The 15,192-nt window shown below is 52.1% G+C and overlaps 1 protein-coding gene and 1 long non-coding RNA gene across 9 annotated transcripts in view; one reads left to right on the plus strand and one right to left on the minus strand.

Moving 5' to 3' along the window:
* The window catches only part of LOC309657420, a 1,054,509-nt gene that overhangs the window by 729,805 nt on the left and 309,512 nt on the right, over window positions 1-15,192 (minus strand). The window lies entirely within an intron of this gene.
* The window catches only part of FSTL4 (follistatin like 4), a 734,694-nt gene that overhangs the window by 668,384 nt on the left and 51,118 nt on the right, over window positions 1-15,192 (plus strand). For 7 of the 8 annotated variants that reach the window (XM_082454719.1, XM_082454713.1, XM_082454715.1 and 4 more), the window contains one exon: window positions 10,296-10,419. In XM_082454719.1, coding sequence (XP_082310845.1) covers window positions 10,296-10,419 — 124 coding nt within the window. The remainder of the gene's footprint in view (window positions 1-10,295; window positions 10,420-15,192) is intronic. The other variant, XM_082454717.1, reaches the window with a different exon arrangement.

Consider the following 15,192-nt stretch of genomic DNA (forward strand, 5'->3'; position numbering starts at 1 on the left):
AATGAGTGACTGGCTCCCAAATGCTCCACAAACGGGAAGCTGATCAGTTTACAAAACCCAAGGCGGGCAGATTAGAGAGCACCGAGAGGTGTGGGCCTCCTTTCTTTGTCATTTGTATGAGACATCTTGATTGGCAACAAAATATTAATCACTTTTTCACTACTCTCTTAATGAGACGCTTTCATGGGCAACAAAATATTAATTTGTCTTGTCTTATCTGTTAAGAATTCTGTTAATGAATTCAGTCACAGAGCTATTACAGAATGCCATGCTAATGACACATGTAATTAAACTTTTCTGACTTGCAAACATCAAGGATGCCTCAAGCATCAGAATAATATTTGATCAGAAAGTAAATGTACCCTTCTAGCCCGGAGCCAAGCAAGAAGGAGCCACTTGGATTCCCCAGTGAGCAATGTCGCTGTCAGGAGCAGTCAGGAGTCACCAATGTGTACACGGCCGTCCAGATGGCCTACGTGGGGAGCCATCCTCTGGATTCACTTAATAAGTGCCTGCGAGTGGCAAGCCCTGTGCCAGAGCGTAGAGCAAAGACATTCTCCCCGGCCTCGCGGGGGCAAGGTAGCACAGACCTGTTGTGCCCCGCCCCCGGGATGCCTGAGCCCCCCTCTGCAGGATGCCTCGGCCTCACTGCAGCACAGGCCATGAGGGGCCCTGCCTCAGCCCCACCTGGCAAAACAAACCCCCCAAGCAGAGGGCAGCACTAGGTACCAGGAGTGCAAAGGCCCCCGAGACAGGCGCTCCCCAGGAGGGGCGGGAATTCTGCCTCACCTCCCGGCAGCAGGTCTCTGGATTATGATACCTCCTTCTGTTTGCATGATAAGAAATCAATAGTTTCTGCTCATGCACGTTCCCCAGAGCTCACAAAGGGGGGCCTGTAATTTGTTTACTTCCTGGCCAGCTGCTGGGCTCTTTACAGAAGCAGTGGTGGGTCTGGCAGCTTCAGACCTGGCCCTGTGGCCCCCACCTCAGCCCTCAAGGACCCACGGCCACTGCTCCAGCTCAGAAGCTGAGGGCAGGGGACAGGCACAGCAGCCCCCTGAGCACCACCTGCCCTGATCTTAGGCCAGGCTGCCGGCCAGCAGAGCACCTATGCCGGCGTGCCTGGGCGAGCCCGCACCCCGCAGGCCATGCACTGTGCGCCTGTGGTCAGCATGCCCAGCCTAGGGCCCTGCTCTGCTCAGACAGCCCTGTGTCACCTGGGAGAGGGCAGCCCATCACGCTGGAGGGCCACAACCAGAGTCCGTGGGGGAAGTTTACCCTCAGGAAGGACTCTGCCTTAGGAGGCAGGGAGATGCCTCCCACCACTGGTACCCAAGCGGAAAGGGGACCAGCCAGGTGCCCCCTGAGGGCTCTCTGGGCTCTGGGGACATACAGTGCTGTGATAAGGAAATTGTGTGGGAAGCAGGGACGTGTGGGGCATGAGAGCCCTGCACAGGAGCCAGGAACCTTGCTTTTTCACCTGGACCACAGAGCCTCCATCTTTCCTGTCTCCCGAGGCCTGTCCCATGAGACAGGCATCGGGGCTGGGGTGGGGGCCCATCTCTGAGGCAGATCCATACACTTCTCGCCCTACCCTGGCCTCCACACTAGGTGTCCTTGAGGTGAGGGGGAGGCTGCCTCACTTTCTGCAGAAGTGGAACCCATCCCTGGCTGCAGCGCCCTGCCCAGACCACACAGTAGCTACTCCGGAAGTAAAGTGACCGTCCCCAAACCCAGTCTTCACGCCCTGCCCCAACAATGTCACCTGCCCTCCCCTCGTAACTGTCTTCCTCACTGTCCCTTATATCCCCAAGGACAGGGGCTGCCCATCAGGGGAGGAGAAGCAGGGAGAAGACATCCCCAAAGTCCCAGAAAATAGCCAACTCCTGAATCCTTGCTAGCATTAATGCTGTTGTTTCTACCATCGGTACTAAGCCACTGCTGTGTCCAGGAGCCAGTTTCCATGCTAGTCCACTCACAAGCATTTAATCCTCATCGCAGCCCTGTGAGGCAAGTGGGGTTCTGTTAGTCAGAGGGTCCAGGAACTTGCCAGGGCCTGCAGCCAGCCTGCACACCCCAGCCAGAGCTCCCCGGGTTCCTTGCTCTTAGGACACAGCACCTAGCACCAAGCATTGCCAAGGCCTCACCCTGGGGCAGCTGGGCCTGCCTCCTGCTTCAACAGTAACCGCTGCAGTGTCCAAGCCCCAGTGGATGTGTCCCCTCCTGGTGCAGCCCATGTGTCTGGTGCTAGAGGTCTCATTAGCCACCAGCCTCTGCCACAGCAAAGAGAAGGCAGAAGGCTCTGAGACCAGCACGTGGAATTGTTTGGTCGAGATATTCTCAGGGAGAGGAAACATTTTTCTATTGTATTCTTCTTTAAAAAAAAAAAAAAAGGCTTATAGCAAACCCCATATATTGCAGATGACTTGAAAAAGCCACTCTTTTTTGCTGTTTTTTTTCTTTCACCAAATCTCCCTATTGGGGGCTTTCAGATGTCGGCAGGCAGAGTACAGTGACAAAAGCAGAAAAACAAAACCCATTAAAAGAAATTATTTGTGGCAGTGTTTGAAGGATGTGTTAAAAGATTCACTTTTTCCCCATGCCTGTGTGGTGTAAAACCATGAACAAATAACTCGAATGAAGCATATGCTCTCAGCCAGCTCTTCTTTGGAAGTGAGTTATTAAAAAGACCAAAAGAGAATGATTTAAGAGCTCATGACTCATTTAATTCTTATTGTCTTTGTATGAACCAGTCATGAATCTATTGTAAAAAGATGAGAGGCGTTTGATTAGCATGGAGAGCTGTTTGCAACATGCTAGACAGTGGTTGTAGGTTCTGCATTAAAATAATCTCATTAAACGCTTGGGTACATTTTGTTTTAAAATCTTGGAAAACAGTATACTTGAAGCACTCAAAGCCTTTGGCCAGCTCATGTCAAAAACCCTGGTTACAGATGAACAACCGGTTCTTTTGAGCTTTGGATGAGCTCAAACCATGAGAATTGGCCAGAGCTCTCCAAGAGACAGGGCCTGGGCCCATGGTACATCAGCCTGTGGAACTCACGGGGGTCTCTGCCCTCCCAAATACCTCCACTGGCCTTGGCTTTCTCAGTGGCCGCCTCAGGATCACCCCTCTTTCCCCATAGTGTTACCGACCAGGGTTCTTGGCCTCTTTAATCAACAGAAATTGATCAGAGGCCAGACAAAAAATTCAGACAAGGCTTTATTGGGGCCCCTGCTGCAGCAGCGGGGAGCGAGAACAAACAACAGGAACCCTTGCTGGCTCACTAGCTGAGCGGGGTGGAATCAGGGAGCTTGTTCTTTACATGAGGTGAGAGTAGGGGTGTGTCCAGGGGGGTCGGGCTGGAGGGCCAGCTTACGTGGTTTGCCCACCCCTTCGGTGGTGTTGTGTGCAGAGGGCATACGCAGTACCCTGCTTTGCTTCCGACCCCTTGGTTTTGCTCCAGGCTCTTCAAAAGTGGCAGTTGGGTTTTTTGGTCTCTTTGTATCTTTTGTCCGGAATTTGCCCCAACTGCGCATGCACGCAGTTATTTTTAGTCCCATACAGTTTCTTTGTATTCTGTTGCTCGAGGAGAGGTGTGTCCAGGTGCAAGCACTGCAGCACTGCAGCAAAGGGGCCCAGGTCCCAACCTGTCTCAATAGTACTAGCTTCAAGGCTTTACTTGTGCTCAGTGACCTCTTCTGGCCCCATCTCAAAGGTACAGAGTCCCTCAGGAAGGTTCTGATCCAGCTTCCGGACCCTGAATGCAGAGCCCCAAGCCCTACGCAGGGGGGCTCACATTCAGGCTGTTTTCAGGCTTTATCTAATGAAAACGATACTGCGGTGAACATCCTTATACATACCTCTTTGCACATTTGTGTAAGCAGCCCTGTAAGATAAGTTCTTAGAAGTGGAATAACTATATCCAAGAGTGGACATGTTTTCAGTTTTGATGGATATTGCCAAATCTCCCTCCAAAAAGGTTGCACCAGTTTATACTCCCTCCAGTGGTGTATAAGATTTTTAAACACCATAGCAGGAGAAAATTCCTGATTGCAAGCCTTGTTGGTCCCTGAAATGAGCCATGGAAGGAAATTTAATCAAATCCTCCCTGGGGTGTTTCCGGAACAGCAAGAATGCCTATCAGCTGTCTTGGCTGGGAGTGTGACCCAGCTTAGAGGAGCTGGTAAGGCCCTCTAGGCCTGGGGACTCATGATGCAAGTGACCCTGGGGGGAGGGTTGCAGGGTTCCCAGATGAAGGCAGCAGGTTCGAGATGGTGTGGAACTTCAGTTGACCCTGCAGGGCAGTCTAGCGCCTGAGTCCCTTCCCACCCAGGCTGGGCACACAGGGCTGATCAGTTAAGGATCTGAAGCCCCATTCAGGGGCTCAGGACTGCAACTCCCCGGAAGACCCCAGGAGCTGCCACTCATCCACGTGATATACTCTAGAGTCCTGGCCAGTCAAGAGGTGTCTGCCCTCTGGCCTCTGGGGATGGACGAGCTGGTGCTCAAAGCAATGTCTCTGGCGTGAGCCTTCTCGTACAGGTACCCAGGCCCCTGTGTGCACTCAGACACTCAAGCTTGTCCCCAGGGCAAATGCTTATTAGCATCCACACAACTGGGTCAGAATCTCCCCCATTTGAGTTCTGGAACCAATTACAAAGTTAGAGACAGCAGTTCATACAGGAACGGCCTCACTCTGACATCAATTTCAAGTTTGGGGAGTTCCCCAAGCTACCTTTAGGTTTAATAATTTAACTAGCAGGACTCACAGAGCTCACTGACAGCTGTTATGCTCACAGTTATGGTTTATCATCAGGAAGGAGTACAGATTAAAATCAGCCAGGAGAAGAAGCCCACAGGACAGAGTCCAGGAGGGTCCAAGTGCGGAGCTTCCATTGTCTCCTGGCGCGGTCATGGTTCCCGGCATAGACGTGTAACAACATACCTACCAGGGAAGCTCACCCAAGTCTGTGTCCAGAGCCTTCACTAGCACTCGATCCCATACTGCCCGCATGGCTGACCCCTAGTATCCAGCCAGGAGGCAGGAGGCAGAGCTGGTACCACGTGGTGCAGGGCTCCCATCATAAATCACATTGTTAGATGCTCTGGTTTGCTCAAGCAAACAAAGGCACATCCCAAGGCCTAGAGTTCACCTCCCAAGAGCTGAGGGCAAAGGCCAGACTCCTCTCTGGGTAACGTTACTTCTTCACTTCACTTCCTGTGGCTCCCCACGAGCCAGCACTCTAGGCTGACACACCTCCATTCATTCAGCAAACACTAACTGAGCTCCCGTTATGCACCAGGCACCATGCCACACATGGGCACAGGATAGGGGTGCACAGAGAGATGAGGTGCCTCCCGTTTGGCACTGACCACATAAACCCCAGGCAGCAAGTGACTGCACACTCCCCACAGTCCTGGGGAAGCCCGGAGCCTGCCCACAGAGCCTTCTCCCACACCTGTGGCTCCCTGTCCTGGGCCAGGCCTGGGAGTGGGCAGGAGGACAGACCCACTCCAGGCTGCTCACGCCAAACGTGACTGTCCACAGCAGCCTTCCCCTGGGGGCTCAGTGGCCACTTAGGCATTGCTTCAAGTTGCAGGGACTTCTCTTTTAAGAGGACTTTGATCAAGAGGACTGCTTCTGCAGGCCCTCGCAGAGTGACAGGTCTGTCCTCTGAGGGGCGAGAAGGAGGTGACCAACACGGGGACCCCAGTGTGAGTCCGAGGGGTCAGCTGTGTAGAGAGAACAGTGGTTTGGAACATGTGTGTGCACACATGCTCATGTTTACTGCATGTGTTCCCAAGGATGTTTGTCTGTGCCCACCAATGATGCATCTGGTCTTTGCTGGGTCTGGATAATGGGTGTGTGTGTTCATGTGAGTGCAGACATCTCTGAGGACCGGCCGTCACTGCATCGCTCAGTGTTTGGGTGCATTTGTGCAGGTGGGATGCTAGGGTTAGTGAAATTCTGGGGGCCAGAGTCAAACCAGCCTGGGGGAAAAGACCCTCTCCTTTACTTCATCCTCTCCAAAGAGAGCCAAGAGTGCTCCTGAGAAGGGCAGAGCTAGAAAAGCTCTGAATAAATGTTTCTAAACTTTGTAACACTGACAGTACCATTAACCTAACCTCTGAAATCACTCTGGAGTCCTTGTGTCTAACGTTTAGTCACTAAATAATCAGCACTGATGGCTCATTTTCATATTACTTAGACCTGACTCACATGTATCACTATGACAACATCCCCCATCTTGCCTCTGCTTAAATATTGTTTAATACTGAAGTTTCATTTAATTACTTTATTAAGGGCAGATACTTAGAAAATAGCTTTTTAAAAGGCAAAAAATACGTACCTTTAAGTAAAACTGTCTCTTTTCCAAAGACAGGTGTGCATCAATACAAAGAATGGTCTAATCTGGCATCTGTTTATTTCTGGAAGGAACCTTGATTTTGCTAATACATTTCTGTGCATCAGAGCAAAAGAAAAAAAAGCCATCCATAAAAAGACAGTTACAGAGATGCAATCAAGCACTGATAGCAACATTCAGACACACCTCAGAAAACCTTCAGGAGAAGAAGGATTGCAGGTTTAGTTTTATGTAACTTCTTATAAATCAATTTTTAAAGTAATTTCCTTACATCTAATGAGGTAAATTTGATTTCTGTAGCCAGTATTCATGCTCCAGAAAATAATATGCACTTTTTTCCTGTAATTATATGATGCCTATTGTTTCAGCCCAGAGCCATTATTTTACTTAGTACAGAGTCAGGTTCTCCCCAGAGCCTAACTCACAGGCTGGTAATGAGTTAGGTGCTCAAAGTAGAGCCATAACGCATCCGGCAACCCACACGCCTCCACACGTGAGCGATCACCCAGGGGACATGCCTCTGCTCCCAGGAGCAGTGAGGAAAACCAGACGGAGAGGTTAAGCAACTCTGTTAAGGGCTCCCAGAAGCCATCAACCCGGTGTGGGACTACACGCACGGGCTCTGCCTGCTGCACTGAGCTGAGCCCTCCCAGTGTGCCCAGGCCTGAGGATGCAGCGTGGAGAAGGGGGCAGGGTGGGAAAGCAGGGACAAGACTTGAGACCAGCTCTCTGCCTCCCCACCAGCCACTTGCTTTGGACCCCGTGTGATTGGTAACATTTGGGGGCACAGGAAGGCAGGAGGTGGGCGCCTCCATTGTCGAACCCAAAGAACCGGAACCAGGGCACAGCCCCTGCAGAGAGCCTGGCTCAGCGCCTTGTGCAGTCTGCTCGGCGAATATCCACTGAGGGCTCACTCTGTGTCGGACCCCGCTAGGCACTGGGGACACGGCAGAGCACAGCAGGCACGAGGGCGGAGCTCACGTTCTAGCTGGGGAGACACGCGGCAAACAGTATGCTAAATGGGAGTAAGTGCATGCCAGGTGCTCCGTGGGGGTTACAGATAGGGCCGGCAGATAACATATGAGCGGACTTGAAGGAGGTCGAGCAAGCCAGACTGATAGTCCTGGGGCAGTGGGACAAGGAGGAGAAAGTTCCTGAGGGGGCAGGATGCCAGGCATGTTGGAGCAACAGCAAGGGGCCGCAGTGCTGGAGAGGAATAAGCAAGGGAGCGTGGAAGGAGACGGGGCGGAGAGGGGACGGCAGGTCATCCCTGCAGACCCTCTAGGGCTGGGACTCTGAGTGAGGGGGGCGTGGTCTGGCTGCGGCGCAGAGGGGCAGCGGCGGAGGGCCGTGCGTCTGGCCCACGGCAGTAGCAGTGGAGGTGGTGAGAGAAGGTCAGACTCTGAATATATTGCGCAGGAGAGCTCTACTTTCTCACCCCATGGGGACTGGGCATTTGTTTTGCTTTATGGTTTTCAAGGTTTTTTCTGAGGCTTAAACAAAGCGACGTATGTCAAGATTCCCAGCACACAGTTAGCTCGTGGAGGCTGTGAGCTGGTGTTATTACTGGGCACCACTCTGCAGTCGATCTGTGGGAACCTCAGCCTGGGGGCTCTTCTCAGCCTGTGGTCCCATGACCACCCAACCCCACTGAGGTGGCAAGAAGAGCAGGGGGTGCCAGAACCTGAGACTGACTACAAGGGCCCTCCTGTGAGGCAGAGCTGTGGGTATGAAGGCTCAAGAAGGCAGCACAGAGGGAAATGCGGGGGGATCCCCAGCACCAAACCCCTTACAAACAGCTCTGGTGTTGCGCTTTGGGATGGAGTCTGTCCAGGAACCAACCAAGTGAGGTATTGAGGTTCCCCAAGGTGGGGCCGCACCCAGCTCCCCAGCCCTCTTTCGAGATGCCATTCCACCACTGAGACTCCAAGCAAAATGTATTTTCCTGCAGACTTAGGTTTTGACACAGGAAACAACTTAGATTAGAAATATGTCAACCCCAGAACTGACTAACCATTAACTTTTCATAAGCAATTCAGGTATGAACTCTTTATGACTCTGTTATGCCACAGGACAAATAAGCTATCTGGTGTTTTATTTTTATTAGGGAAGCTTCCACTGCATGATAGGAATGGGGCTTTTTACAGCAGAGCAATGTTTCAGAGAAAACTCTAAGGGTTTCTTACAGCAGCCTTCTCCAATATTTCACTCCACTGGGAGCACTTCTGAGTATTTTTTTCCTTGATACTGAAAGCAGGCTGCATGCATCCACTCTCCACCTTCCAACCTGTGCCTTAACCCAAACCTCTCTTGGGCCTGCACCCTTCATTGGGTTAATTAGCCAGAAAGCATCTTTAAAGGACTCATGATGGTTGTGGCCGGGCCCTTGGACAATCCTTGTGCCACACTGACTGGTGGCCTTCCGTCCCTCCTGCCACGAGATTGCTTCTGTGGAAAAAGGAAGCTCAGGAAGGACAGGGAGAATGACGGGAGGGATGGTTTGGTGTTGTCTCCAGGGGGTCAAGAGGAGTTTTGCATCTTTTGTTAATAATAAGAAAAGTAGCAGCCCCCATGTATGTCACACTTCCCACATTGGAAAATGTACTCGTGGGCATTCTCTTGCCAGATCTCCCCATCACCCCAGGAGGCAGATAGGGCATATAAATTGTCCACAATTTACAGGTGGGGAAGCCAGTGCCCAGAGGGATGAGGGAACATTGATCAGTGCCAGAGTTCAAGCTAAAACCTGAGTATCTTGAGTGCCAGCACTGGGCTTCCCCCATCACTCCTCACAGCTAGTACTGCCCAGGCCTGTTTCTCACCAGGGAGCCAGGACCTCCTCTGTCCCGTCAGCTCTGAGCACCACACCTCGGAGATGTTTGCTAGCTAAAGCCAAACCTGATGAAAGGTCTCCCTGAAACACCGGTAATTCCATTCCCCAGCATGTCTGCAGTTGGTGCCTGGATAGGGCCAGCATTGTGCATTGTTCTGCAGGAGACAAGGCAGCTGGCTGGAAAGGCCCTGGGGGAGTGCTGCATGCCCAGCGCTCACCAGGGGACTCTGACCAGCTCAAAGCCCCCTCCTGCCCATCCCTCCCCATGTGCTGGCCAAATAAGATCCCACTCTGTGAGGCTGCAGAGGTCACAGGGACAAGGCTTACTGAGCCATTTCTCATGGAACCCCTGGCATCAGCCCCTTCTGCTCTAGTACATCCCTGCCCTTGTTTTTTGTTTGCCCTCATTTTCCTCAGAGTTCAATTTCCCTTCTCTTAGGTTACCCAGATCTCTGTAAGCTGCCTGAAATTATTTGGAGATGGGGGTGAGATCTAAACCAGTGGTAGGCAAACTATAGCCCATGGGCCAAAGGCAGCCCACCACATTTTTTTTTAATAAAATTTCATTGGAACATAGTAATACTCATTAATTTAGGCATTGGTATGGCTATTTTCATGCTACAAGGCAGGGCTGAGTAGTTGACAGAAACCCTATGGCCCAGAAAGCCAAAAACGTTTGCTATCTGGCCCTTTAAGAAAAAGAGGGCTGACCCTAAAGGAGGCCGCCTGCCAGAGCTTCTCAACAGGTGGACAAGAGCCCAGGAAACCAGCCAAGCAGCAGCACAGGAGGGGCAGGTGAGCCCAGTTGTAGAAATGGAGAGGGAGGGTGCTGGGGAAGGTGTTCAAGCCAGACCTCACAGAGAAGGTGAACAAGATCTTAAAAGGATGTACAGGGTCTGGGCAAGCAACACGGAAGAGACATGGAGGTCCTGCTGCCCAGCCCTGCAGGGAGCTCTGGCTGAGTAAGGGGGCCAGGCAGAAAGGAAGTCTCTCGCAGCTACAGGGTTTCTATTTTCCTGCAAAACCGGAGACCTGGCTATCCTTCCCAGGCTACTCAACAGAGAAGCCAATCTTGTTGTCTTCCTTGCCCCAGCAGGACTTTGGAGAGGACGACTCCCTCTACATCACCAAGGTGACCACCATCCACATGGGCAATTACACCTGCCATGCCTCTGGCTACGAGCAGCTGTTCCAGACCCACGTCCTGCAGGTGAATGGTTAGTAAATGGCTCCATGCATGTTGTCCCCCCAAAGTGTTCCCAAACGCTGCTCAGAACAACCCTTCTCCCCTCCTGCATTCTGTCTTGTTAAAGAAATACCTGACCCCAAAATGTCCCATCTTTCCTGTAAGTAAAGAGGGGCTGGGGAGGGGGGCGAGCAGGCAGGGGCAGAGTCTGCCAACTCATTTCCTGGTCTGGCTTCCCCCAAAGCGTCCTCTGATGAAGTGAGTTAAGGTGGGAGGAGGTGAGTCACTTAGGCAGGTCACACCCAGCATCTCCAGTACGCCCCTGTAGAATGTGCAGTGTGCCCTGTAGGTGATGTTACCAAACCGAACTTGGGTCCACCTGCCTGCTCAAGGTAAAGCCAGTCTACTGACACTGGGTTGTGGTGAAGGAAAGCACAGTGTTTGTTGGAGGGTGCCAAGCAAAGAGTCCAGGCAGCTAGTGCTCAAAAGGACCCAACTCCCGAAGGCTTTCAGTGAGAGGTTTTAAAGACGGGGGTTGGGGTGGGGTGCTGTGGGGTGCGTGATCAGCTCGTGGACATTCTTTTGATTGGTTGGTGGTGAGGTAATCGGGAGTCAATACCGTCAACCTTCTGGTTCCAACTGGTCTGGGTTCTACGTACTTGTGGCCAGCATAGAGTTAACTTCTTCCACCTGGTGGGGGTTTCAGGATCTGCAAAACAGCTCAAAGGGCATGGCTCCGAATATTATCTATAGCCCTTGAGGAGGAACTAAAGGTCCTTGACTTTGTTTAATGGCTAAACTATTATTATTTTGTCTTGCTTGACTGTTTTCTTTTCTGCATTTTCTCACTTGTCTGATTAAATTTATTCTTTGGCACTCAGGGCAGGCCTGGGAGTCTAAAGGTTCTCTATAGACAAGAGGCAGGTGGAGGACATGGGGGCTGGGGAGGGAGTCTGTCCCGGGAAGGCCCCATAGGGTCCTGCTCGGTTACAGTGACATGGAGATGGCAAGCTGTTGTGTTCTTGATCCAGTGAGAAGCAGACAGTGTCTAGAACACGCCACTCCTCCTCCAGGTACTGTGGACCCAAATCACTTATCCAGTTGGGAGGCCTTACTTTCTGCAAAAGGGGCTGGTTCCCGCCTCCCTCCCACCAGAGGCTTAACAAGCCTCAGCTTGGGCCCAGCCAAGCAGAACCTCAGCAGGCTCGGCAGGTTTTCTTTGCTTCTCACAGGCCCCTGTGTTGCCAGGACTCCCAGAAACTGAGAAGAATTAACCCCTGCTGATGACCACATCAGCAATTACAATAGCCAGTGTTTTCTGAGACTTTCTCTGGCCAGTCCTTGGGCTAACACATCACATGGACTCTCCCAGTCAGTATCTTTTAACCCACTTTATGGATGAGTCTCTAGGTAAGGTCACTTTCCTGGAGTCACACCACTGGTAGGTGTCATTCTAGACCCAGGGCTTGTGCTCTGCCCTCTGTCACACTGCTGGCCACTCCAGCCATCACAACAAACAAGCCATCACAGTGCCGTGGCAGATCAGCACTCCAGGGAAATTAGACGTGTCCAGCCATGCCCAGCTGGACATCACTGCTTTCACCAAGCAGGCCTGAGCAGGGCGTCTGTGCACCAGAGAATAATGTGAAAGCTCCAAGTCAGCCCCAGATCCTTTGTGCCAGCTGTGTCCAGGGCTTCTGCTCTGAGATAAAGTGTACGTGGTGTTGAGAATAATTACATCATGAGGTTCAATGTCACTTACCTCTGGGATCCTGGGTGACAAGCCATTTAAGGACAACAGAGTGAGCTCAGCTTGCCTCTACATTTGTCCTATAGGATGTTTTAGGGATTTTTATGTTCATATGTGCCGAAGCCATATTTTATTAGTATTTCCCTTGAGCTGGGACATATTTAATCCTTTGGGGCTTTGTGGCTGTGTTTGTTGGCTTGAATCGGGGTGTACAGGCGCCTGCAGGAGACTCTGTGGTCTTAAACACCTTTAATACATGAATGGCAGGTCCATGGTGCTGGGAGGGCCCTTCTGCCTCCTGTTCCCCCAGAATTCTGAGACAGAGCTCATGATGGGAATGAGCCATTTCCTCCCTCCCGGTGCTGAATCCGGCAGCAAGGCCCAGGCCCACGGACACCATGTGTTGCTGGGCTGAAAGGAGAGACTAGGCTGCTTCCTGTTGCTACCCGAGTGGGGAGTGGACTCTGCAGCTGGCACTGGAGAGTTCTGTTCGAGCCTCCCCAGCCACTCCACCCCCACCCACCCCCCAGCCCAGCGATTGCTAAAGAGGCTGCTTGGGGCCTAGGGGAGTCTAAATAGCAAAACCTCCCCACTGAGATCCAGAGACAGGCCACCTGAGATCCATTTCCTAATTGCTGAGAGATTTAAGGCTTCTCTTGCAGCCGAAGTACTAGAGTCAGCGGCAGCATGCTGGGACCCCTGCATTTTGCGGTGGGCTTTCCACCTCATGCCATGGCTCGCTTCGCTCAGTTCCATGACGGCTGGCCTGGGCCATTAGGGTGGGCCTCACTCCAGGCGCCCACAAGGTCCCTGGGCTGGGCTGACCCCCAGGCACTTGGGGGTGGCATTTGGGTCCATTAAGCAGCTCCCTCATGGGAGCACCGTACTAAGGTAGATCTGCTGTTGCCTCCCAAGGACATGAGTCCGTTGCCTGCTGACCAGGGAACAAGACACGAGGTTTTCAGAGTATTCCAGAAATGAAGTGCGCCGTGTTGACTGAGAGGGAAAAACCTCCCTATCTGTGTGGGAAGGTGGGAAGATGTCGTTGAAAGTAAAATGGTACTAAAGACACAGTGACAGTAGGAACATTTACTGAATAATTACTGGGCACCATCTCTGTTTCACAGATGAGGAAACTAGGGCTCAGAGAGATTAAGTGATTTGCCCAGGAACCCCAGCCCTACAATTAGTATATAACTGCAAAATGGATCTTGACACCAAAGCCCAGACTCTTGACGCCTTCTCCGCCCCATCCTCCCCTTTGGGACATTGCACTGTTGCTGTTGGCGAATCCAGACGTGGTCGTTCAGCAGGTCGGTGTTGATCTGCTGTCGGGGGGCACACTGTGGGGGACCGGGGACAGGAACCCTGCCTCGTTTATCCCTGCCCCTGGTGCTGAGCTCACGCTAGTCAGAAACAGCTGGCTTAGCGAGCGTCCAACGAAGGACCCACAGCGTAGATATAAGGGCAGCCCCTGCCCGCAGCAGGACTGAAGTTGATGACCTGCGCGGCTTGGTCGTCCAGCTCCAGGTGGGCTTGGCAGATCACTGTGCCGATGCCCGATGCTGCTCAGGTTCCCAGGGGGAGGCCCAGGAGGGCTGGGCCGCTGCGGAAGGCTCACCGAGGCGGTGGGCACGGGGGGCTTCCGGGCAGGAGGACTGGGAAGGTGAGAAGACACCGTCTGTGCTCAGGACAGAAGGAGCCCTGCTTTGCTGAGGCATCTCGTGGAGAAGATGTGAGAAAGCTATAACAGATTCATCTGTGGGATTCGTTCCTTTTCGTCAGTCATCCCAAGCGTGAGTCAGAAGCATGAAAGATGTCCCAGAGCAGCTTGAGTAGAATTGGTGGGGTCGCCCAGCTGTGCTGTGGGTGGTGGGATTTGGTCCCCTCTTGGCCTGGCAGATGGCCTGCGGCTTACTGAGCCGAGGCGGTGCCCAGGACACACAGACAGGGAACAATGTTCTGTCGGTTCCTTCTCCTTGCTTCTCCTCAGTCAGAGGGAGGACAAGAAGGGGAGGAAGACGAAGCGGGGAGAGGAGGCCCTGCCAGCTCCCTGCCTCTCTGAGGGCTCAGAAGACTCCATGTGAATGGCAGGTGTGCTGGGGAGGCAATGTGTGGCCAGTGGGCCCAAGAGACAGGGATACCGCTCACGCAAACAGGAGCTGGGTGGCGCTGTTCCACCCAAGGCACGGCGCAGACCCGAGCTGGAGACACCTCTGTCATAGGGCCAAGACATGAACTCTGAGCCAGAGAGACCTGCATTCAAGCCTAGTACCTATCCAAGTGCTGGTACTTCCTTGACATACATCTTTGGTGAGTAAACTCACCTGTGAAATGGGAATAACAATAGTGCCTCCTCCCTTATAGGCCTGTTGAGATAGGATATGTGTCAAATGCTTGGGAAATGCCTGGCCAGATATAATTCAAAGTCCAAGATGGGACAGATATGGGGGAGATTTTGTTTTGTCTCAAGCCATATTTAACTGTAGTTGGTGGACGCAGATGGTCTGAGCTGGTAGCCCCTCAGAGACCTTCCAACTCAATATACAGATGGGAAAATCAAGACCCAGAGGAAGTTGCCAAGCCAGGAATAAAATATAGACTTCTCCCTGGAGCTGCCTCACTCCCTGGTGGCAGGGGCAGGCCTCCATATACAGGCTGGGTCACCATCTTCTGGAGCTTCTTCTCCATCCAGGACTCTGCCTTGACCTGGTTTGCTAAAGGAAACCCTTCCAGGCAACTATTTCCTTTCTCAAATTATTAGTATAACTTCCCTATAGACCAGACCTCCCGGAGATGAGGCCCAAACACTGACATGATTTATAACTTCATGCAAACTTCCCGCATTGCTTCCATAGGAGGAACAAAAACTTCAGAAATAAATGATTAATCCATTAAATTAAAAACACCCTCAACCTCCCCACAGTTCAGACAAGTAACGATTCATTCCCAAAACACAATAGTAATCTCCCAAATCTGTTTATTACTCCAGCTTGGTACTTTTGTGAATGTGCCTCTTACTTAAGACATATTTATGCTGCCTTTCACCTTGGA

The sequence above is a fragment of the Balaenoptera physalus genome (assembly GCF_965194825.1).
Source record: "Balaenoptera physalus genome assembly, chromosome: 3".
NCBI lineage: Eukaryota > Metazoa > Chordata > Mammalia > Artiodactyla > Balaenopteridae > Balaenoptera > Balaenoptera physalus.